At 40.8% G+C, this 25,228-nt stretch overlaps 5 protein-coding genes across 6 annotated transcripts in view; 2 read left to right on the top strand and 3 right to left on the bottom strand.

The window, feature by feature from the left end:
- Window positions 1-1,473: 1,473 nt before the first annotated feature.
- nkx2.5 (NK2 homeobox 5) lies at window positions 1,474-4,153 on the top strand. The gene is made up of 2 exons (XM_034598379.1): window positions 1,474-2,008; window positions 2,616-4,153. The coding sequence occupies exons 1-2, from the start codon at window positions 1,642-1,644 to the stop codon at window positions 3,227-3,229; spliced, it is 981 nt and encodes a 326-aa protein (XP_034454270.1). The 5' UTR covers window positions 1,474-1,641; the 3' UTR covers window positions 3,230-4,153.
- Window positions 4,154-4,737: 584 nt separating this feature from the next.
- On the bottom strand, window positions 4,738-9,314 carry bnip1a (BCL2 interacting protein 1a). 2 transcript variants are annotated; one of them, XM_034598376.1, is made up of 7 exons: window positions 9,197-9,314; window positions 8,082-8,174; window positions 7,447-7,538; window positions 7,245-7,349; window positions 6,987-7,105; window positions 6,195-6,397; window positions 4,738-5,090 (listed from the first exon to the last, which is right to left on the bottom strand). In XM_034598376.1, the coding sequence occupies exons 1-6, from the start codon at window positions 9,275-9,277 to the stop codon at window positions 6,201-6,203; spliced, it is 687 nt and encodes a 228-aa protein (XP_034454267.1). In that variant the 5' UTR covers window positions 9,278-9,314; the 3' UTR covers window positions 4,738-5,090; window positions 6,195-6,200. The 2 variants fall into 2 exon arrangements, with proteins under 2 accessions (XP_034454267.1, XP_034454268.1); XM_034598377.1 differs by lacking the exon at window positions 4,738-5,090 and having other exon boundaries at window positions 5,750-6,397; window positions 9,180-9,277.
- Window positions 9,315-9,507: 193 nt separating this feature from the next.
- atp6v0e1 (ATPase H+ transporting V0 subunit e1) lies at window positions 9,508-11,698 on the bottom strand. The gene is made up of 4 exons (XM_034598378.1): window positions 11,477-11,698; window positions 10,922-10,969; window positions 9,993-10,111; window positions 9,508-9,866 (listed from the first exon to the last, which is right to left on the bottom strand). The coding sequence occupies exons 1-3, from the start codon at window positions 11,578-11,580 to the stop codon at window positions 10,018-10,020; spliced, it is 246 nt and encodes an 81-aa protein (XP_034454269.1). The 5' UTR covers window positions 11,581-11,698; the 3' UTR covers window positions 9,508-9,866; window positions 9,993-10,017.
- Window positions 11,699-13,557: 1,859 nt separating this feature from the next.
- Window positions 13,558-17,030, bottom strand: rpl26 (ribosomal protein L26). Its single transcript, XM_034598375.1, has 4 exons — window positions 16,906-17,030; window positions 16,074-16,245; window positions 15,842-15,982; window positions 13,558-13,724 (listed from the first exon to the last, which is right to left on the bottom strand). Exons 2-4 carry the CDS (start codon window positions 16,239-16,241, stop codon window positions 13,596-13,598), a joined length of 438 nt encoding a protein of 145 aa, XP_034454266.1. The 5' UTR covers window positions 16,242-16,245; window positions 16,906-17,030; the 3' UTR covers window positions 13,558-13,595.
- Window positions 17,031-18,053: 1,023 nt separating this feature from the next.
- Window positions 18,054-25,228, top strand: part of ppp2r2ba (protein phosphatase 2, regulatory subunit B, beta a) — a 46,159-nt gene continuing 38,984 nt past the window's right edge. Inside the window, exon 1 of the mRNA XM_034598221.1 lies at window positions 18,054-18,367. Coding sequence (XP_034454112.1) covers window positions 18,289-18,367 — 79 coding nt within the window. The 5' untranslated portion in view covers window positions 18,054-18,288. The remainder of the gene's footprint in view (window positions 18,368-25,228) is intronic.

The following is a 25,228-nucleotide window of genomic DNA, read 5'->3' as shown; positions in this document are numbered from 1 at the left end:
TGGCTGCGCTAAACGCTGGAGATAAAACAAACGATAATACTGTCTGTCTCCTGTGACCGTCTCCACAGGCATTAATAGCAGGTTGAGTGCCAACCGTGCCGGGGGGAAACGCGTGTACGCGTCATTGCGCACGGTTGTCTCCGCTTTACTGCTGCGCGGTGCAATGATTTGTACGTTGTTATTGTAATCTATAAACTGTATGTTGATCTTATGCTTTGTTGACATCATCTCATTAGGCTATATGCTAAGGCTGTGGTTCTCAAACTGGGGTCAGTGGACCTCCAGGGGCCCGTGGCACACTGCCAGAGGAGAAAGTTTCCAGATTCGTCAGTTAAAAAGATCATGATATGATTCTGTGTTGGCTTGATACAAAATATCTGATTTACTCTTTCACGTAACGGAGTAGAAGTGTAAAAAAAAACAGGCTAAGTCAAATTACTCTGAGGGACATATCCTTACATGAGGGGGTCCCTGGAATACTTTCTGTCTTGGAGGGGGTCATTGGCTGAGGAAAGTAGTGAGGACCTCTGTGGTAGTGGAGACTGTGGAGCCCATGGCTGGTTGCTCGTCTTGGAATTGACGAAAACTCAGGATGGTAAAAATTAAAATGCGTAAAAGCAATCAAATTGAGCTTTTTATTGGTTAAAACTTGGGTGTCGTATATTACACTTTTTGCGGGATAACCTGCAGTGTGGGTGGGAGGGTTTGTGTGTGCGTGTGTGTGTGTGTGTGTGGTGCAGGTTTGTTGTCGTCTGTTATCACGTCCTGATAAGGCAGACAGTGGCTCCAGAATCTCTCGGAGGCAGACAGCAGAGTGTGTCGCTCTTTGGTTTCAGATTCTGTGTGTTCACGGTTCCATCCTGTTGTCTGCTCAGTTTCCCCTCCGGTGCAGGGGGCACGCAGACACCCAAAACACACGCACACTCACACGCACGGTCAGGCTCATCAGTTAATACCACTCAGTGCGCTTAATAATGCAAGTTTAGCTCCTCAGGTGTATTGACACAGCGTGTATGAGATACACTAAATTGGATAAATCATTCTCCTTGAAACGTGAGGATGTGCGTAAAAATTCGCCAAAATTATGAACTGTGCGGGATTAACTGAAAGTGCGCCAAGACGAAGTACAAAGCTGCAAAAGTACCCTTCTAACTGGGTATTTATAAAAGAAAGAATCAAATAATGTATACATCAAGGTTAAACCAATGTGGAAAAATGCTGATTTATGATAAATACATATAATAATTACATTTCCTCCAGTAAGATGTAATGTTTTTGCAGTTGATGAACACATACGGGCCTTTAAGTACCACCAGGCCTTACATGTAGCACACATTACTTCACGTCATGAACTGGGAGTGAGTACCAGTGGCTCCGAGGGTCCCACTGCCTCCCTCCCTCCCTCCCTCCCACCCACCCACCTCCCTGCGTCACCGGTAGGAGAGGGGGGCCAAGAAAAAAAGTTTGGAGACAAGAGTTGACATTCAAAATGCACACTTCACTCAAGACCCGTGTGGTGAACCAAACGAATACTTAAATCCAGTAAATATTCCCAGCAGGGAGAGGAAGTTTGTTGACCTGTTGCGTCCACATGACAGGTTAATAGTTCTTTTCTTCTTACCTTTTTTTAACTTCTTGGCAATGTTTCCCTGTCCAAGCACGTCCACTCCCTTCTCTGTAAAGGATATATTAAACCTGGAGCAGAGTCATGGCGTTATGGCGTCTTCTCTGGACGTTTCCTCACGTATGGACTGCTGCAGCCTGCCGACCTCCTCCTCCTCTTGCTCCTCTTCCTCCTGCATGCTGGCCCGCATGAAGCAGGAGCCTCTCCGGGACATGTCGTCTCCCGCCGCCGCCTCGCTGTTTGGAGAGGACCTCCACGAGTCCCGGGCAGCCAGAGGCAGCAGCGCACTCAGCTTTGCCTCCAGCTTTTATGGGAAATCCCTCTTAGATGTGGACATAGTCAAGGATGAGAAATCAGACGGGTTTGAGGGGAAACGCAGAAAAGGTGAGTTGATGCAGAGGACACGTTTGTTTGTTTCGTAGGCCTGTGACCAGGCCTACACACGTTGTGTCATCATAATAGAACTACTACTCAAAAACACCTCCACAAAATCAAAGGTCTTAGAGTAAAAAAACATTTATATACTGTCTTTTAAATTGTATTTTAAAATCTAAACAAAAACAAAAGTTGATTAACATTTTCTCAGGCCTAATGGACTATTTAATATTGAAAAGGAATCATTGTCAGTAGTTCAAATCTTGCGTCGACATAGTTATCATTGATCTCATTGTTATTTTTTACTATATGCAACATGTGTCTTTTTCCAAAGCTTAGACTGACTACATTATGGGTGGCTAAGGGAATTAGAATCAGCAAACTTAGAAGTAATGGCACCACAGCCTCATTATAACCATGTAATGTCATAAAATATAATAATTAGGCCTATATTATGTGGTGCCGTTATCATTAATGTTTTTTGTTATTAGTATAGGTGCTTTTTATAACCTAGTGGCTAATGGAATAAAATAGCCCTATTACACCTAAGAAACCTCTAAAAAAGTCAAACTTGCAGATTGTGTTCATGATTTTTTTCTCCGTCTGGTTCCATCAGAAGAGTTCAGTCCTCCTCTCGAGCCCGTGGGGGACATCAAAACCGAGGATCCGGACCGACCCAAGCCCCGCAGACGCAGGAAGCCGCGGGTGCTCTTCTCCCAGGCGCAGGTGTACGAGCTGGAGCGGCGCTTCAAGCAGCAGCGGTACCTGTCCGCCCCGGAGAGAGACCACCTGGCCGGGGTGCTCAAGCTGACCCCGACCCAGGTGAAGATCTGGTTCCAGAACAGGAGGTACAAGTGCAAGCGGCAGCGGCAGGACCAGAGCCTGGAGATGGTGTCCCTGCCGCCGCCCAGGAGGGTGTCGGTGCCGGTGCTGGTGCGGGACGGGAAGCCCTGTTTGGCGGCGGACACGGCCACATACAACCCCTCCTACAGCATGGGTCCCATCAACCATTTCACCTACAACAACTACCCAGCCTTCAGTAACTACACGGGGCCCGGCTGCAACACAAACTATGCGTGTAATTATCCTGCAGCCACGATGCAAACTGTGCAAAGTTCCTCCGGCAGCGGGAGTTACATGAACTTTGGCGCAGGAGACTTGAATAATGTGCAGAACAGCTTCTCCTCCAGCACCGGGGTGTCCTCATTACATGGCATCAGGACATGGTGAACACGTGTATCACTCGTTATACTAACCACAGTTTAACAGGATGATTGTCCGACTGCATGCATCTGTAAATGTGTCAAGATTTTGCGGAGTTCATTTCACTTCTTATATTTAATGACTTATATTTGGTAGTTTTTGTCTGAATAGCGACATTTTCATGTATTTTCGTGGCATTGGCGCACAGACAGGTAGCTTGAGAGAGTGAAAAAATGCAACTAAAATTATTTAAATGTTTTTGTAAAAAGTTTAAATTTGTACCACCATTAAAAAGATGTTTTAATTCAATAAAACTCAGACAGTTGCCTATGTGGCGGTCCTATAAAATATAACCTAATTGTAGCAATTTAGACTTTGGAAAATTATTAATTCAATATAAACTATATTATTATTATTATTATTATTTCTACAATCCCAAAAAATGATTACTTTTTAGAAATGGGCTCTTAAGACAACAAAAGCCTATTAGAGAGCCATTAAGCCAACATTAAATAAATATAAATGTGAATATGACAGCAATAATAAATTATAATCTTGACAATATAAACATAATACCTGCATTTGGTTCTTCTAATGGATGAGTTGGTTATAGATCCACATAACGGAGTCTACACCCCTCATATGGTTTGTGTCTGGTGAAAGTGCTCAAGTGGCTGTTAGAAAGCTTCCTTCAATATGCTCCAAAGAGGTTAAAAGGTGGTTAAAAGTTTACTCTTTTTTACGACCCGCTGTCAGACACATGTACACGCGACATGTGTTTAAAAGTCACTGCAGGGACAGAGAGGGCAATGAGCCATGACCTTGACTTGTAATAAATGCGGAAAATCCGGATCTACTTGCGATATGGTGTTCTTCATTACAAAGTATATACTAATTATTATTAACATGAATTCAACTTGGTAGGAGGAATTTCTGCACAAATGTAATTGTCAAAAAGAGTCAACAAGGGCGACCAAGATGTGACCTGATCTAAGATATTTATCTACTTTTGGACAATATTGATTATTAAAAGTTACCTTTTGGCAAAGTTGCTGAGTCAGTATTGTGTTTCATTTGAGAAATATGAATAGTTTAGCTGGACTCGCGCTCAGCTGTAAAAACACAAAGATAAAAGTTAAATAGTAACTGAACAAAGCTGTAAAATTAGCTCCATGTAAAAATGTGGTCTGTAGTCGCCTTCTGGTCGATGTTTGCTTCCCGTCTTTGCTCTGTCAGTTTGGTGCCGTGTCCGCTCCCCTGAGATCCTCACCCACTTGTCCAGATACAAACCCACACACTTGACTGACACTATCACGGTGCTAAATGCAAGAATAGTCCAATTTGCTTGACAGAGAGCCAGAGGCCTCATCTAAGTGTGCAGTTATACGAACAGGCAAAGAAGCGGCTCTGCCCAACAGCCGCCACTTTACACGAGTAAGAGATGCTTGGGCGTCTCTCAGGACTCTCCACACTTACTCTGTAGTCTTCTATCTCATTTTGAACAATATTTGGTCCCAAAACACACGCGACACACATTCAGATCACAAGCCAGAAGACTTTGCGTTTATTGATCAGCAATACTGAAGAGCATTTACATATATTTAACATATGAGCAATGCAAGGAGATTTCAGAAAGGGTGGCAAGGTCATGTAGCTCCTCTGGCCACCCTCTCCTCCGAGGTGTTGAAAAGGCAATGTCAGATAACAGCACCACACAACCCTAAAAATATCCCCCACCTCAACCTCCACCCACACTGGAAAGGGAGAGGGGAAACGGGTCGGAATAATCTGCTTTTCCGGGTCTTATCTGAAGAAAGGCAGGGATGCATGCTGCTCTATCTCTGCCTGCGTGATGACTGCCACTGCTTCTCTGAGCTTTTCTGCTGCGCTGCAGAACAGAGACACTCCAACGTGGGCAGAGAAGCTGGACAGTGTTCGGACTCTTCCACCGAATAAAAAGGCTTCCTTTTTGGTTTGCATGCCAACCAAATAAATATAGGCACAGTTTGAATTGAAGTGCACATGCAAGGTACCATTTTGATAACTGGGCTTGTAAAACACATACAGGGAGTGAGTGTAGATAGGGTTGTGTGCAAACAAAGTTGAAAAGCATTTAAATATTTCTATTTTCAAAAGTAACACTAGCTCATTACAGTGTAATAATAAATTATACCTTTAAGTGATTATACAGTTTATAAATATAAATAACAATTACACAAATAGTTAGAACATGACTTGCACAGTACATTAATGATATTAAATAAAAATACAGTCAAAACTGTATTGGTTTGGTTAAAGCACACGTTACGGAGGAATATATGAAAAAGGCAATTTTTTGTTATGCAAACATTTTCCCAAACCTACTCAATCTTTTTTACAATATTGTCTTGCCAGTAAACGTAGGTTGAGCTGAACAGTGGCAATAGTTGTTTTGATAATCAGATTTTACTGAAAAGTTGATTCTTTTGACATTTGAATTTATCGTGCGTCATTCTTAATTTCCCCCAAAAAATCTGAAGCAAACTACTTCACAAAACACTTTTTTGGTACCCTCTGCATAATTGGGATATGTAAAAGAAAATACTGGTTCTCCCATCCCTCCACGTCTGACTTACAGTAAGTAAAAGCAATGCACAGCATTACTGTGCCACTTATTAAAGACAGACCTCTGACACATTTTGTGCCATCACATATACATCTGCCGTCACGAGTGATTCCCTTGGTTTGATGAAAAAAAGTAGACCAAACAATTTTTGATAAATAAAACACTGCCTAGAGATATGAGTGCAGAGGTTTATCTTCCACTTTGTGGACAATACTTCACCCTCAGCAGCGTCACAGCTCAGCCGAGTGAGCAGACAACATTCCAGTGAGCGGACACTAGTGAATAATGTGTGTAATATGATACAAAGCCTTCAGAATTATTTAAAATAGTTTGCTGCGACTGTGGAACGTAGTGTGTGTGGTTACGGGAGAGTGTCCTCGGAGTTACCTTGGTCTACAGGAAGGGGAATAGTCTCTTCTTAAGTATGTAGAGAACTGTGGCGAAGAAGAGAGCCAACGCCAGGAAGATGAGTAGTTTGTCGGTGAGCTCCCTTCGGTTGTACTTGGTGATGAGTTTTCTCCCGAGCCGGATGCTCCCCGTCATGGACTTAAATTCCTCGTTGGTCTCTTGGATTGTCCTGGAGGAGGTCCCTTCAAGAGGAGGAAAAAAGTGTCTTCATCACAAAGCGTTTTTCTTAAAAGAAGGGTGGGATTACACACATAATTAAATAAATGGATGTGCATTTAATAAGGGTACCATCAAAAATACTTCTGTTGGTTTAAGATTAAGCTCAAAAATACTCAGTGAACAATCATATTTTAAGAAATTGAATAATTGCCTACATCATGAAAAAAATGTTTTTGACGCTCTCTGTTGGTTTGTTGTTTGTAAACAGGATTACACAAAAACTACAAAAAGGATTTTTATGGGATTAGTGGAGGGATTTGGTAAGGATCACGAAAAGACACACAATGGCGCTAATCTGGACCATGGGGCGGATCCAGGAATTATTTTTCACTTTCTTTAACATTACAAATCAGGGCTTTTTTTCCTACATTTTCACCAATATCCCAGGAAATCATTCATGGATCTTGATTTTTTTTTAAATGTGACACATTTAGGGGTCTGATATCTATGAGTGTGTGTAATTTGGTGAAGCTTGATGAAATGTATTGGGACTGTCAGAGGTATTCACTCTACTGAGTGCCATTCTAGATAAGAATTGTTGCCTTCACTAACCGAGTGAGGTCATGGTCTCCTCGCTCTGCTGAACCTGCTGCGCCATCATCCGACTGATGCTCATAAGGTTTTCTGTAATGTCGCTGGTTGTCTGGGCCAGGCCATCTTTGGTCAACTTCCTGTCAAATGAGACAAAAATAGATATCGTTTCTATACACACTACACGTCCTAATGCTAAAAAGCCAGAATTAACCAAGATATGACCAAACATGTATTCTTCAAAAAAACAAAACAGAAAGAATTTAGTATGTTGCTCACCTCTGTCTCACAGCGCTATCTGATCTATTCAGAAGTGCCTGCTTTTCCATATTGTCTATGGACAGTTTGCTGGCGAGGTTAGCTTTCCTCCAAGCTGTCTGGTTGCTGCAAAATACAGTTTTAGAAGGGATTTTTCACATGTTTATCCACCACCAGATTCAACTCAAGAAATAAAAAATGAGTAGTAACAGCCAGATATTACCTCAGCATCTGTTTTCTGTGTCCCTCTACCTGACTGATCAACGTTTGCTTGCCTGACTCTTTGTCTTGCTCCATCGCCATCTGTTCTAAATCCTGTCAAAGGAACAAAACACACAAATATTTTCTGAGCCATTTATCAGTATCCTATTTCTAATATGTATTACTATTTCTAAATCTATCAACTATCTAAATCTATCTATCATCTATTACAAATGACAAAAAAGTGACTAATTTAAACATATAAAAACGTAATATAATAGCATTGAAACCTGTTATCAGGTACGACTCGTCTGCCACTGCATTAAGTCTGAGACTGATTCAGTAAGTTAAGTACAGCACATAAATACAATGATATAAAAGTGTGATGGTTCTGCCCTGAACTTGCACCAGAAAACAATTTATTTAGTTTATACTTTGTAACTCTCAAAAATGTAATATGTAATATTGACACAATTCATTGGTAATTAATGCACCAACATTGGTTGAAAACAGCACCATACCGAATATATCTCACTGGTAAAGAGAGACAGTGGAAATTGTTGGGCTTCAGAGGGAGTTACAGTCACATGCTTTATGCTGCATCATTGTCATACATGTGTCATGTTTGCAGAGGTTCTCCCAAACTGTGTTTCTTACCTGGATCCTCAGTCTGAGGTTGTGGAAACTCTTCTTCATGTCTGCGTTCAGTTCCGTCAGCTTGTTCTGAGGCCCTGAGCACTCATTAACATCCTGGTGACATGTTCAAACAACAACGGCAGATGTACATGAATGAGATGTATACACAACTCCTGCATCGATGTGAAATGAAGTTACCGGCTTCCACATGTTGCTCTCACAGGATGAAGAATGACTGGAATAAGTGCTGTAAAGTTATTTAAAATTAGTTATTTACTATTTTTAGTAATTAGCCCCCGTGTGTGATTTGTTGAGTGATTTAACCTGAATATTAACTGATGTGCAATTAAATGGAAGTATAGTCGTAAATCAGGCTAATGAAAAGTACTTCTAAAACAGCTACTTATTTAGAAAGTGGGTTCATGTGACGATTAGTTTTATGAGTCGCAGTTTAGCTTTAACATTTTAGAGTAAAAAATATAAACATCTATGTTTTCCTCTTTAAATGTGTGGTTTTGAACAAAAGTCAAAACCACAAAGATGTTAAATTGCCAAAGAAATAAACTGAAATGCAAAGAATCACATTTGAAAAACTAAAAACATTAAATGTTTGTAACTTTTACTTAATATAAGACTAACTTAAATAAATTCATATTCTGATCTATTTATTTCAGCAACAAGTAGTACACATATATACCACATGTACTTAGAGACAGTACGTACACCATCACAACTAGAACTGTTGACCAAACAGACCTATGTATTCTTATCTAAGGATACACATAAGTGTATAAATATTAAAAAGCAGAAAACGGTTTCTCTCCTAAATAATTAACAGCCATTCGCTGTCTTTTTGGCCAACTCACTACACGGGTACTGTGTTGACCACTTCATGAAGCTGCTGTAAACAATCATTAACATGTTGGACACGTTGCTCCGCCTGGAGGAGCGGAGGAGACTGACGCACCGGGGGCTCCTGCTCCCTCACTGCGGCTCGGAGCGGCGGTGCAGCGGCTAACTGCAGCTGCTAGCCCTGGAAGCTACCAGGCTGAACCACGGCTCTGCGGACTGACAGGCTGACACACTCACATGTTGTAACGCAGCACCGAGCCGTCTTACCAAATAAATATTCGCACCTGGATGAGAGCTTTGATTTCCAAGTCATATTTCAGTATTTCTTGTTCACACATTCGGACGTGGACATCAGGGGACGCCATGTTGCCAACGTAGCCGGCTCGAGCTACGGAAAGCAGGAAGTCGGTTTGGAACCGCGACGGCAAACATTTCCCCGATCAACCAAAATTCAATACACCATTAAAATATGCGAATAAAAAAACAATAAAGAATAAAATGCATACATTGTCATGTATACAGGTCAACAAAAAGAGACTTTGATAAAATTGGTTGATTGCATAAACACTCATAAATGAGGCTAAACACAAAGTTATGCACAATACACTTGGTTATTACTTTATTAATTTACAACAATCACATGTATTACAGCCATCAGCAATATGAACAGACACAGATCACAGCAGACACTGCACATCAGCTATTTAAAGTTATTTATATCAACAATCACACCAACACAATATACATCACACAACCAAACAACAGCAAGTGAAGGCCGCTTTTATTCCATTTAAAGTAAAGCACATTCAGTGAGATCTCTAAGGAGTTCTTTGGGAATTATTTTTGTACAAGGCACTAGTGGAGGCACCACTAGATAATCACACATGGATCTAAGTTTACGGCGATTCAGAAGGAATCGAGTCTGCAAAGAGTGAGCAGCGTTCAGGTCATCCCCTGAAGAGAAACATTACAATAAACTGTTTTAGAAAAAAAAACACAGGCAATAAAATAAATTGATTGCACGATACAACTAAATACAGTATCTGGAAGCTGCATAGAAAGTGAGTGGAAGAGGTTTACCTGCATGGTCAGGAGTCCGTGTGATTTAAGGCCAGTGATAGCTCAGGTACCAGATGGTGTCCGTGGACAGAGAAGGTCCAAGCAGTGGGTTCAGCTGAGCCAGGATTGCTATTAACCAGCTTTTGGACAGAAAGGAGAGTAAGATCACACATGTCAGTGCAAAACAGAGCACTTCAAACACACCCCTGACAGTTTAGTGATGTGGGTCATTTCCTATTCTCTTACAAAAAAGATAAATATGTATTTAGGGCTATATTTTTAATGCTGAACACCAGGTTGTTAGGATTACTCCACAAAGCCTCAAACTGAGGGACTCTTCACTTCACTTGGCTGCAACACTGTGCTTTGTCTCTGCTGCCCTCTGTTGTCCACCTCACATGTAACATGACACCTTGAGAACACTGGCAACTAACCCATCATGAATATTTTATCACAGGACAGAAAAACTACACACACACACACAACAGTACTAACACAAATAACAAGGTTTGTTTCATTAACACTGCAACGCACAGTAGTTAAAATAGAGAGACAGAAGATGAAACCAGTTAATATAGAGAGAACTGACTGTAGAAATGCAGTTACTTATTACTTGGGCTGCAAGTATGATTTAACAATAAATAATAAACAGAGAAAACGTTGTGGAAAATTGCTTATATGTTTCCAGAGCCCATGGCCACAAACTGTCATACTGAACAAATGTTAAAATTGTACAAAACCAAAGTTCATATTGTACATATCTTTTTCTAGGTAAAAATTCTTACAAGTTGGAAAAAATAAGGTTAAATATTTTTGCTTGAAATTTTACTTAAATGATAAGTAGATTATTAAAATACCAAATAACTTCTATTTCATAAAAATATATGCAGAAGATGAACATACATATATTATATTTAAAACACAGACTTGGAACCAGGATGATAACTTACAACAGGTAGCAGCAGACTGCAGTTAACACCAGCATCGTGACTATGACTCTGTGGGAAATGGAGAAGATAATAATAATTATTAAAAGTGTAACACTTCACAGATAATATGGTTTTCACATTCAACACGGGCCATGTTGATCTCGTGATAGTGACTAACAGGCAAAATAAGGAAGTTGCAGTATGAACACTTCCCAGATATGAAGTGTATTAACTCTTGAGATTAGTAACTTCATGTGGTGGCGGGTGAAGAATAGATTCGTTGTGAGGACATGTCAGATTTCCTGGAATAAAAAGGTAACAGCAACATGGAGGAAGCAGAAGGAGGAACTGTCACATTAGCTAACGTTAGCTAACCCAAACTTTTATCTACTGGCAAGTAACATTAGCTTACAAGGTTTAAATGTTGAAGTTGTTTATATTACGTTGGGAAACTTATTTTAAAACCACCACTACTTTATGCTCAGTGGGTGTATGAAATAAGAGTTACGGGTACAAACTACTATACAAAATAAACCCTGAGTTAGCTGAAAGCTAACGTGAAGCTAACTAACTTACCCTCGGTTTGGTCCTTTGGGGATAAACAGCGGCACTATTCCTCCAATAAGGGCCCAAAACAGAGTCACCACGGACATGGTGATCACGAAACTTAGTTCCGCCATGGTGCTGTTTAGGTTGAGGGATATAATGCGTCAAACAAACTTCTAACTTGTGCTAACTTCTCTGTGATCCAACTGCAGCCGAGGACAGAGGAGAGGCAGCACGTATCACATGACCGTCCACCACAGAGGAGGAGGAGACACCATCCTGCACCACTCCTGTGTGAAGAAAGAGGACTTTATTTCTATATTAATTGTCTTATTTACTTGATTTATTTATTTACATTGTTTAATATCCACTTTATTTCATTTCTTTATTTACAATGTTTAATATCTAATGTATTTTATTTCTTTATTTACAATGTTAAATATCTACTTTATTTACAGTATTGAATAGCTACTTTATTTTATTTCTGTATTTACTATGTTAAATATCTACTTTGTTTTGTCTTTATTTACTGTGTTAAATGTCTACTTTACTTTATTTCTTTATTTACAATCTTAGATATCTACTTGATTTTATTTCTTTATTTACAATCTTAAATATCTGCATTATTTACAGTATTGAATATCAATTTTATTTCTTTACTTACTATGTTACATATCTACTGTATTTACAGTATTGAATATCTACTTTGTTTTATTTCTTTATTTACAATATTGAACTTTATTTTATTCCTTTACTTACTATGTTACATATCTACTGTATTTACCGTATTGAATATCTACTTTGTTTTATTTCTTTATTTACAATATTGAATATCTACTTTATTTTATTTATTTTTTTACAATCTTAAATATTTACTTGATATAATTTCTTTATTTAAAATTTAAAATATCTTCTTGATTAAATTTATTTATTTACTAAGTTAAATATTTACTTTAATGTATTTAGTTATTTACAATGTTTAATATCTACTTATCTATTTCTTTATTTTAAATCTAGTTTAAATCCTGAACTTGCAACAAGGACCGATCTGGCCTTTCAACTATTAATCAGTACACTTAGTTCTATACATTACATGCAAGTTAGAGTTTAATGGGTCAAATTAAATGCTGAGACAAACTGTCTTGAGTTTTTAGTCCAGTTCATACTAGTAAACGCAGCATTACTCAGACAGGTTCTTCTGTAAAATGTCCTGCTTCCTTCACTTTCTCACTTCGTACCATAGACTACATATCCTACACATGGTTCATGTTCAGTTTGGGGGTAAACAGTGACACCTACCGCTCATTCAGTAAAGTTACACATTCGTTAGGATTATAAAAGCAACACCAGGCCCCTGCTGTAGTCAAAATGTTGAATGACAGTTTAGATTCCATTTACTAATGCAGCTATTTTCTCTGTCTTAAAACTTATATAGGTCAAAAATGTCCGGATCAACTACTAGGCTAATTGGGTCCTGCTCATTTCAGGGTCTTTCCCTAGAAATTGGAATGGAAGATACATTTACGAACCTAACAGTGGCACTTCATTCAGGATTTCTGCATTTTTCATTTATCCAATGTTCCGACAACATTTAACCATGAGTATTTTTAATGACACTCCGTCACTCCTATAGAAAACATCTGCATTTCTGGCTTTTCCCATTCCAGTCTCTGACAGCTTTCCATCTTTCAAGACCCACATACCTCCATCAAAGACCGACAGTCCTCACTCAAATATCACTCCTCTAGATGCAATTTCATTTTCAACATGATCCATGAATTAGTCTGAAAAATCAATGCTGAAACTAAGAGCAAAAGTTATCTTGTCATTTATTAGCTTTACAGTTGATCATTTGAGGGTAGCAGAGGGTCTAGAGGCAATCACATCCAATACTGAGCAGGAGGTAGCACAAGGTGATCAGTATCCAAAATACATTTCTCTAATCCAGCACTGTGCTCTACAGTGTTGTGGGCCCTTAAAAGACCTTTCACATTGAAAATCTTGGTGATGTACAGCACTAATGATCTTTGTACTAGACTGTCAAATAAATTATTAATATATAAATTCCTTAAACTACATGACAATAAAAACGAGAGACAGACAGAGCGGGGTCCATTTTTTACAGTTTATTGATAGCAAAAGGTCATTTTTACTCCTGCATTTTCTCAATGGTCTCCTCCTTGTATTTGCCCTTCTCCTTTCCATCAGCGCGAGACTTGGCCTTGCGCTCCAGGATCTTCTTGCGGTCCTTGTCCAGCTTTAACCTGGTGATGACCACCTGCAAACAGAACACTGGATTAATTAACAGGTAACAACATATCCTGTTGGCAGGGGACCAATTGTCATTGTATGGAAATTATCAATCTACTCTGCATTAGTTACATCTTACAAAAACATAGGGCATGTCCAATACATTTCTAATGACCAATGGACATTTATTGACTTCATACTGAACATAAGGAAGTGATCTCTTAATCTACAGGAGCATTATATATTCTAGTCATGTGCCAACCGTCCAGAGAATTAACTGGAAAACAATTTAATATCAAGACATTTATTTGCCCAAATTATTAATAAAATGTTCCACCACAGCATTACAGTTTATGCCGTCAATGGTTCACTAAACTGTAAAACCGTAAATATCAATATGGCACAGTTGGAAAGTACAGTTATAATTATTTAAAACCATTAAGTATGTCAATTCCAGGCCCCCAGGTGTTTGTGCATGCTGTTTGAAAAGTAATGTAATATTGTAAGGTCGCCACCTAATTATGGAGTCCTTCACATATACCTGTGCGAGCAAAGCAATACGGTGCTGCCTGTAGTTTTCAATCAAATCTCGTTGACTGTCATTACAAGACACTCGTAGCCTGGTCTGACGTACCAGGTATATACTGCCCTTCTACTATGTGCCTGTCATCATTCACTATGGGAAACAACCACCTCTGTGATAGTGACCTGCACACTGACAATACACTTTTGACTAAGACTTGAATCATCGTTAAGTTAGCCTCAGAAGCCTCTTGTCTTATGTTACTTTAATCCATTTTTATGACAATCATTGAAGTGGTCACATGAAAAACAAATAAAGTCCCTGCAATCACTATCTTGCAGTGGCACAGTCTCTGTATGCTGGGCTTCATTAGCTGGCCACCAAAGACAATTGTGATTAGTTTAAAGATATTCAAACAAGCAGACCCTTTAGTAGAAGGACAATCGAAGCAAGCAGACCATTCTACAGCACTGGGGAGAAAAAGCTGTCTATGTAGGATTACTCACAGCCCAATATTCAATACAAGAAAATAGTACACAGCCTGAATTAAAAAAAGCACCTTGGAGGAAAGCCATGCCAAATCTAGGACAGTCAGGTTTGCAGCAGTCAGTTGAACAATAAGTATGTCACAAGGGAATATTTCACTCAACAGGCCCTTTTCACAGCAGACTTACTATAGTAAGAAAATGCACTGGTGTTACAAGCAACCTGCTCTATTCAGGTTCTTACCAAGTAGTGGCAGTGTGACTGAGGTCTGTGTACCAGACTCAGAAAAAGCAGCAGCTAAATGGAATTCAGCCATTGTTGTATTTATTTTAAGTCTGTGCTCCTTTCTGTGTATAATTTGTCATGAACAGCTTGAATTTAATATGCATCTTTTAAATATGGAAAAGTGAAACATCTCCATAACTTGTTACATCACTATCACTGCCAAATAGTTCAATATAGCCTTCATGTCAAAATGTATTCAGTCTAAAGACACAAAAAAAACACCCACTTAAGCACACCTACAAGACCAATTGATGAAGAGGGTTTGAGTGGATTATTTGAGGGATCTAATTAAGATAAAGTGTAGAAATGCAGTTCTATCTGATGGTCAAAAACACACCATCTTAGTTTCAGAGTCTGAAACCCTGATGAAATATGCCTTCACAAATCTACCCAAGTGGGGTGGACAAAATATTAAAACCACTTCAATATAATGCAGTTAAATAAACCTGCACCACTAACTACAGCCCAAGAGCCACAGAGTAGAAGCAACACCACTGACTGACGTTAATAAAAACTTAATGATGCACACACTATTCTGATGGTCTCAAATCTGGAAGCATTCACTCAGTTAAAACAATGAACTCAAGGTACAACATTTTCATTATATGCTGAACATGCCAATTAAAAGGCAGCTCTCTGGCTTACACCTTCATTATTAGGGGTGCTTGTGATGTCAGCCATAAAGAATAATTGTCAGTGCCTCAGGGGCAGAGCAAAAGGAAAACATTCAAAATACCACTGGAAAAATGGGTTACATTTCCAAGTACACCCAACAAAATGCAAGAATATCTATCTAAACCAACATTCAGCTTCATCACATGTCCACTGAAGCAGACCCAACTCTGTCTCACCTTGCTGGGGTGGATACCAACATGGACTGTGGTTCCATTGGCCTTTTCTCTCTGCACGCGCTCGATGTAGATGACGTACTTCTTCCTGTAGACCTGCACCACTTTGCCAATCTGCTGGCCTTTGTAGTGTCCGCGGACCACCTGTTGGTAAACACCACAACACAATCAGAACCAGGTACATCACACACCCACAAAACAAAATCACAACCTAGGGCCACCAGGAGCACAGTACCTGGACTTCGTCGTCCTTGCGGATGGGCATGGACCTCACGTTGTACTTCTGACGGAGCTCCTTGGAGAGGGGAGAAGACATGATCTTCCTCCTGATGTGTGAGGGGGCATTGAAGTGCCTTTTGCGGTTCTTGCGGCGGGAGGAGGTGACAAACGGATTGAGCTTCATGATGCTGAGAAAACAAGGAGCACAAGTTATTACCCAGGCGGCATGAAGAGGCCAGGAAAGCTGCATGTCTGACACATCATGTCTCACCGAGCTGCTGAAAACGTGTCAAACGGATTCAAAGGAAAACTGGTTTGAAATGTGAACGATACGAGCAAACGGTTAAAGTCAACACTAAGAGCAGTTGTATCAGTTTTAGCCTTTTCCCTTAAACACGTCTGCTCCTATGGCGTTTTTAAGTTAAGCTAACTTCTTAGCTGGATGTTAAGCTAACCGAGTGTGGCTAGCGTGTTAGCATAATACAGCACACGGGCTGGAGGGAATTTTCCTGTGTCAACATGAACTGAGTAATATTATCAAGAACAATAAAAACTGCACAGCGACCCTTCGGTGTGTGAATGAAGCCGAGTACTAAGCTCTAACACCGGGAGCCGAGCAGCTTCACAGCCCGTAGCCAACATGCGGATACAGCCGGAGCGGACAGGGGCACCCAGACACTGAGGGCTTTTTATTTAGTCATCTATCGGCAACTTGGCGTCAATACTGGCCGTACTTTGACAGTGCCGATGTTCACATAGTGTTTAGGGTTTCACAGGAGCGCACAGTGACATCCAAAGGAGGATGGATGATGATAACTTTAGTGAAGTGGTCTGATAAGAATCCTTACCCTAACCTGAGCTCCTCTATGGCCGGCGGAAAAGAGACTCGCAAACTACTTCCGCTGGCATTAGTTCACACTCAAGTCTCGCGAGATGTGCCAAGTAACGTGGTAAAAACAGGACTACATGGAAAATATGAACCACCACGTTTAATCAGATTTTCCACACAATAGCGTTTAGGTATAACAGTTAAATTGTACTTATGAGGTAATTATAAAGTGGTGATTTTGCCTTTTTAATGTCCCTGCATTGGTAAACAAAGTTTGAATATTATAAGCCTACTTCCTATGTGTGTTTTAGAACTGATTTCAAAATATTCAAGAAACTGCATGGTTTGGCACTGAGCTACTGGGCTGAGCTCCTCCATTAGTCTTAGACCTGTTAGATATTCCTCAGTCAAGACTGATGACCAAAGGTGACAGGGCCTCAACCCTCTGGAATAGTTTTTCTATCTTTTGCCATTACTTTTACGTGATGTATTACATAATTTGCTGTATGTGACTTTAGAGTTTGGTTTATATCATTTGCTTAATTTTTAATAGCATTGTATTCATGGTCTTGTGGTCATGGATGTTTTGTTTTACTTGTTTTTACTTGTCCTCTTTGTGAAGCACTTTTTGAATCAACTGTTCTGAAAGGTGCTATTTTAATAAAGTTATTATTTGTTCTATAATTACTTTTATTAACAGACCTCCACTCCAATTATCAGGCCCTGTGTTTTTCTTTTTGGGATGTTGTAATTTAAATGTGTTGTCTTATATATATATATCTATAGATATAGATATATATATATATATCTATAGATATATATAGTACCAAAAGCTGGCGCAAAATCCAATCAATCAATACCCCTGGTAAATTATGTTTGTGATTTATTAAGTGTTGGCCTGTGTTCATCACACACTATGTTAGGTGAAGATAACCACTGGAATATACGTTGAATCAATATGAAAACAATGTGAAACAATTACACATTAGTTGTGTTATTTTTAGTGACATCATTTGGCCACTAATCGGCTGTAATGTATGTGCTCATTTCAGACCCAGGGGAGAGGTGGGTGGGTGTTTACACGTGTGTTGACCTCCCATAGGTGCAGAGGAGACCCCCTGTCCTGCTCTCACTCACAACTCCATCCCCTGAGTGATCCACCGCCTCACACGACGCACTCCCCTGCCTGCGCTATCTGTCTGTCTGCCTCGCCTGCCTGCGAGAAAAAGTGATGCTGTCATAGCCCCCTGCGCCGCGGACAGAGAGGAGCCTCTTTCCCCTCCCGCACAAACCCCTCCACCCTCCCTCCGGTTCTCCTCTGGCCGGCTTGTCGCGGCGGCAGTGCGGATGTGGAGCCCGCAACGCAGCGCTCTTCACCCGTCGGCAAGCACCGGAGAAGAAGATGAAATGTTTTTCCCGTTACCTCCCGTACCTCTTCCGCCCGCCGAGCACCATCCTGTCCTCCACATGCCACACCGAAGGTAAGGGTGGGTGGGACGCCGAGGGATGCTGTCAGGGGGGAGGCGAGTTGCTGTGTACTTTGAGCGTGAGACATGGATGTTTACAGGCTGCAGTTAGTGGGCATGTGTGCAGAAGTTACACCTGCAGTTGTAGGGCCACACTGCAGATTTGTGCATGAAGTTGGAGCCATTCTCTAATCGAGATTTGGGGCAGATGTAACGATCCCTGATGCAGATGACTTAAAGTGATGTGTGTGTGTGATAGTGTGCCTGAGTGTGCCCGTGTCAACACACAGGCACACATGCATTCCAAGACACACTCAGTTTGTGGAGTTGCATGACAAGTATGCCCCTTGCTCTTGGTCCTCTCCTGCTTTTCACCCCTTTCATACTTTGCCCGATTATCTTAGACCAAACTCGGGGTTGGAGGGTTGCAAGATGATTTTCAGAAATAAAATAAAATTGAGAAACAATCCTCAATATCATATTTTAGCCGTAATTGTCCCAAAAGCAAAAAAATACTCGCTAAATCCGATTACAAACCACAAACGTGACAGCATCATTTAAAGTTGGTTGATTTACAGCACAGCAGGAAACACTGCAACATGTGCATGTGGGTGAATTTTTTGTGAACTTGCACAAATCAATGTCGTAATGGACAAGGGGGTTGTCAAGTCATTGGTTATTTTGGGGGGGTTGTAGGCTGATAGTTTGGGAACCGCCTTAGACAACATAGGAACAGGCCTGGGACAACATCAGGCTGCAATCCAGTTAATACAGGATGAATATTACTCAGCAGACATAAACCTTTCCCACCTGTACTCAGTCCAGGAGGAGTTATCTTCCTGTAGATGCACAAGGAGAGCATGTTGAATTGACTGAACTGACCCTGGTCGCGATAGCAATAAATTAGTTGATAGGAGCGGGTCAATTCATCCTGCAGATTGCACTGTCAGACAGGGCAGCCCAGCAGGGTTCTGTGTGTTTGTATAACCAGCCATTTACTGGGTCATAATGTGGAGACTGAGCCTCTGCATTATTTAGCTTTGCATGGTCGCCCTCCTTCCTTTTTCGCGCTCTGCCCCTCAGTCCTCAGCCCTGTGGCACATGCAGGAAGGAAGACAGTGCTCCGTGCGGTTCAGTATGAGCTGGTCAAAGCCAGGGCCCTTCAGTCTATAGAGCTGACCTATATATATACTGTATATGTTCAGTCAGGAGGAGGAAGACATGACACTCACTCACTCACTCACTCACTCACTCACGATTTCTATTGGAGTTTGCTTAAAATCTTTTGAAACTAAATTAGACATTCCCTTGATGCATCAAAAAGTCTATAATCTACGATGGTGTCAAGCTATAAAACATAAAAACATTAATACATACCAGAAAAGACACAGGGAGACATGAACTAATTAGCTATTTGAAGTATAATTTAATTACTCTTGTTGGATAATTTTAGGTTACAATGTTTCACAGTGAAAGTGAATTTATTGACTAAATATTGCACAAAAAGATTAAAAAGAGCCTCACATTACACAAAACAGACATCACAACAAACAAAAAAAAAACTTAAACAAATAAAATATGAACGTTTGACGATAATTTTTTCATGCAGTATTATTAATAGAAACAAAATTAAGAAAAAAGAATAGAGAAAAACTCATATTATGGGTTTATATGTATCAATTCCAGAGGCATACTGTTGCCTTATGCAAGAAGGTTCCTGGTTTGAATCCCAGGTTGGCCGGATGTCTTTCTGTGTGAAGCTTGTATGTTCTACCCGTGTCTTTGTGGGTTTTCTCCAGGTTCGACCTCCCACGGTCCAAACACATGCAGATTGGGTTTAATTCTCTAAATTGACCATAGGTGTGAATGTGAGTGTGAATGTTGTGATACACTGGTGACCTGTACAGAATGTACCCCGCCTCTTGCCCAATGTCAGCTGTGATTGGCTCCAGCTTCACCAGCTTATCGAAAAGATATGCGGTGTAGGTTGTGATGGATGGAGTTTAAAGGATGCAAGAAAATAAGCAGAAAGCACCTCATGGATTTAAAACTTAACATGAAAAAGCAAGATTTGTTTATCAAAATATATATAATATATATCAGAATTACTTTTTAATTCAAAAGAAAAGTCTATATCTTAGAGTGTAACGTATGTGAAATCATGGTAGTATAACAAAAGTAAAGAATTATCTTAAAGTAATCAAAGTATTATCTCCATGACAACTGAACAAACTATAACCACTGAAGAAGACAACAGTGTGTGGTTGAAGGCTCTGTCAAAAGCAAAGCGGGGCTCGAGTTATGTTAAATTCCTCTTTGCGAGGGTCAAACACAATCTATCACATTCAAAACGTTCTCTTGCACACTTGGACATCTCTGGTATAGGCAGTGCTTTTTATTTTAACAGCTGCTTATTGTTTAAAAGTAATATTGATGTGAGCAGTTCGGTCTCTCCCTCTTTTTCTGAAGCATGTCAATCATAAACTGGTAAACACGAGCTCCCAGATGTTGAGAGGTAAGGTCAAAAAACACTATCCTCCTCGCCTCCACTCTATCCCACCCTCTTAACTCCCTCTCTGCCTCAGACAAGGGAGTGGTGGATAATAGAGGAAGTGATGGATCAGTAAACATGGGAGTTGCAGTGCCCATCAGCCACAGCAAATATGATACATGATCCCGCACCGCTGCTCTCTCACACTGTGTGTGTATGTGTGGAGAATTATGAAACAGTTGTTTACGCAGAGAGCGAGAGATGTTGAACCCCGTGTGCCGGAGGCCAGCAAGGTGTGATGACACAGCAGGTGACCTTAGAAATATGTGTAGAAAATGAAATGGGGAATCTCCTCTGCCTGCTACCTACTCTGTAAACAGTGAGCTCTATGTGTGTGTGAGATGCAGGAGGGCATGCACAAACCGGTAGATGCGAGTGAGCTTGTGCTGCAACTGTAACCTATTGCCTCTGTGGTTGTTTCCGCCTGTGTTTGCACTTCCTGTCGTGACCTTGTTACCGCGATCTTCCATTAGACCTGCTGGTCTGGAGGAGGCTGCACAGCTCTCTTCCTCATTGCTCCTCTCAAAGACCCCTCTACATCCCCCCCCCCCCGCAACATCTCCCAGCATTCAAGTCTGCTCCAGCTGAGTGGAGTTCCCTCCAGGGAAGATGAGTGTGCAGTTACCATGTTAGTGGAAAATATATTATATAAGCGCTGTACTGGACCATAACGTGTTTCTCTTTGTTTATCTGGGCCACTGTGGAGAGCAGTGTTCCAGCATCCCTTGAATTCACCTGGGTTCAGTCTCTGAGGGACACACGGCCAGCTTTTGACTGCCAGTGTCTTTTAAATGTGTGTGTCTGTGTGTGTATTTGTGCTCCTCTGTTCGTCTGCTCTATGTCTTTTATATACAGTGCCTTGCATAAGTATTCACCCCCCTTGGACTTTTTCCCATTATGTACTGTTACTAACTGGAATTCAAATAGACTTAAATAAACTTTTTCCCGTTTGATCAACAAAACATGCATAGTACTTTGGAGGTGCAAAATACATTTTATTGTGACACAAACAATAATGAGAACAAAAAAGTTGACATCTGTTGGGTGCATAAGTATTCACCCCCCTGTGTCAATACTTGGTAGAACCCCCTTTCGCTGCAATTACAGCTGCAAGTCTTTTGGGGTATGTCTCTACCAGCTTTGCACATCTAGAGATGGAAAGGTTTGTCCATTCTTCTTGGCAAAAAAGATGAAGCTCAGTCAGATTGGATGGAGACCGTCTGTGAACCGCAATCTTCAAGTCTTGCCATAGATTCTCTATTGGATTGAGGTCTGGGCTTTGACTGGGCCATTTTAAGACATTAACATTCTTTAATCCAAACCATTCCTTTGTAGCTCTGGCTGTATGTTTAGGGTCATTGTCCTGCTGGAAGATGAACCTCCGCCCCAGTCTCAAGTCTTTTGCAGACTGCATCAGATTTTCTTCAAGGATTTCCCTGTATTTGGCTCCATCCATCTTTCCCTCTATTCTGACCAGTTTCCCTGTACCTGCTGAAGAGAAGCATCCCCACAGCATGATGCTACCACCACCATATTTCACTGTTGGGATGGTGTGCTCAGGGTGATGGGCAGTGTTGGGTTTTCGCCACACATAGCGTTTTGCATTGAGGCCAAAAAGTTCAATTTTGGTCTCATCTGACCAGAGCACCTTCTTCCACATGTTTGCTGTGTCTCCCACATGGCTTCTGGCAAACTCCAAACGGGATTTTTTATGGATCCCTTTCAACAATGGCTTTCTTCTTGCCACTCTTCCATAAAGGCCAGATTTGTGGAGTAGACGACTAATAGTTGTCCTGTGGACAGATTCTCCCACCTCAGCTGTGGATCTCTGCAACTCCTCCAGAGTAACCATGGGCCTCCTGGTTGCTTCTCTGATTAATTTTCTCCTTGTCCGACTCTTCAGTTTGGGTGGACGGCCTCCTCTTGGTAGGTTTGCGGTTGTGCCATATTCTTTCCATTTTCTTATGATGGATTTTATGGTGCTCAGAGAGATGTTCAAAGCTCTGGATATTTTTTTATAACCTAACCCTGCTTCATATTTCTCCACAACTTTATCCCTGACCTGTTTGGTGAGCTCCTTGGTCTTCATGATGCTGTTTGTTCAGTAATGATCTCCAACAAACTCTGAGTCCGTCACAGAACAGGTGTATTTATACTGAGATTAAATTGCAGACAGGTGGACCCTATTTACTAATTATGTGACTTGCAAATGTGACTTGTGAATGCAATTGGTCACACCAGATCTTTGTTAGGGGTTTCACAGTAAAGGGGGTGAATACATATGCACTCAACACTTTTCAGATTTTTATTTGTAAATAATTGTGAAATCCATGTAATATTTCCCCCCACTTCCAAATGATGCACTATTTTGTGTTGGTCCATTACATAAACTCACGATGAAATAAATTTAAATCTGTGGTTATACCATGACAAAATGTAGAAAAGTCCAAAGGGGGTGAATACTTATGCAAGGCACTGTATATACATATTGTTTTTGTTATTTTCTCCCACTTCCCATCAGCCTGTCAGTTCTGCTGTGATGGATTAAGTCTTAAAGGTTTCTGATGGCTGTGGCTTTGCATGAGCGTCTCCCCCTCTGATGTCTTTTGTTTGAGTCAGGGAAAAATGTGTGTCCCCAAACGACACCTCGCCACATCTCACGCTGCTATCAATCAACAGAGCCTGTCCTGCCTCAGCCTCCTCGCCGTCCTCCTTCTTGTTGCTGTAAAGTGTCTGAGGGAAACTCTGCGATACCTTCTTTTGTTTGAGTGGGAAAAGCTGAATAAAGCGGTGAATATTTAAGATCAGATCTTTGTAATCTTTGTAATTTTATGACTATGGTTGACATTTGTGTGTGAGTTTGTGTATGTGTGTCTGAGTGTTTTATTTATAAGAAGAGCTGTGAGCCTCTCATGGCAGCGCCTGCGGGGGGGGACTTCTATCGGCATTTTGACAAAGCGTGACACAGAGTTTGAGTTTTGCAGGAGAGGAACCCGGCCTGCGCGTGTGTGCGTGTGCGTGTGCGTGTGTTGCGTTATCATACATCCCAGTGTTGTTGATACCCTGACTGACACCCACTTCACAGCTCAGAACACACTCCTGGTAGTCCCGTCCTTGCATGCTGCTAGAGACAAACACCCCTACATGCACACTTGCATAAGGCATCAGCACACTCATACACGTGACTGCTCGGTCTAGTTTGGTCAGCTTTCCTGTGCAGAAGGTGGAGAGACTGGGTAAAAAAGGAGTGCTGAAAAGGAATTTACCCAACTGACCACCATGATGTCACCCTTTGGTTTGTGGAACCTTGAGTTTAGCATTTTGTCCAGCGCCATCTTGGTATTTTGAAGAACTCCCCATATTTGGAGGAGAGGGGGTGTAGCCTGACTGAAAGCTTGAGGACCTGCGACCTGCACCCATTGCCCATTACCAGCTTTCAATCACACGCTATCCATGGCCCAATGCATACTATGCTATTTTAGTTTAAATAGTTACGTTAGTTAAATTAATCTAATTTTAGTTGAGCTTAATTTCAGAAGTTGCTTTCCACCAACATGTGGCTTGTTATTCTGAATGCATCATTATCTGCCATCTGAAGCTTTTTCCGTTTTGCCTAACCATAGCTGCACCTTTGTCTTTGAAAAAAACGCTATTTTAACGACATCTGTGCACATAGAGAATTTGCTGGACAACATGTTGGCTTGTGCAAACAGTTTACACCACTGGCACTGGGCATAGTCATCATCGCACAAATCGTTCCTAATGATTTGACTCTAAACGGGAACAAAATTTACAAGAAGAGCATCATGTTGTGTTGGGGACTTGACAGTTGACTTCTATAGAAACTGACTTCTGTTTGCAACCAGTGGAGTTGCCCTCTGCTGGTCATTGGAGAGAATACACGATTTTTATATTCATTTTATATTTATTACATTATATCACAACAGAAAAAAAGTGGGATGAGTGGTAGTTCCACTTTGTATATTTTGAAGTGTTTTAGGTTGTCATTGTAGCCTACAGGCTGTTCCTCTCTGCTCATGAGCATATGTGTCATCTCTCTGCAGGATAACATGTTGAGCAGTTGTCTACTTCAGCAACTGAATATAATATTCCAAGTGAAATATCTCGACTTTCACTCTCCAGTATCAAACACTGGATCCCGATCTGTTTTCACAGGCTGGGTAGAATTTTGCCCATGGCGACAAAACTGTACTTGATATGTAAAATCAGTGGAGTGCCTCTTTTAAAGTTGGAAAACAGGCACAAGCTCCTCTGACAACAAACAACATGCTCTGCTGAAGTGCCTGAGAGCAAAGCACATCTCT

This window comes from Hippoglossus hippoglossus, chromosome 10, assembly GCF_009819705.1.
Source record: "Hippoglossus hippoglossus isolate fHipHip1 chromosome 10, fHipHip1.pri, whole genome shotgun sequence".
In the NCBI taxonomy this organism is placed as follows: domain Eukaryota; kingdom Metazoa; phylum Chordata; class Actinopteri; order Pleuronectiformes; family Pleuronectidae; genus Hippoglossus; species Hippoglossus hippoglossus.
This window is presented reverse-complemented; position numbering and strand designations above follow the sequence as displayed.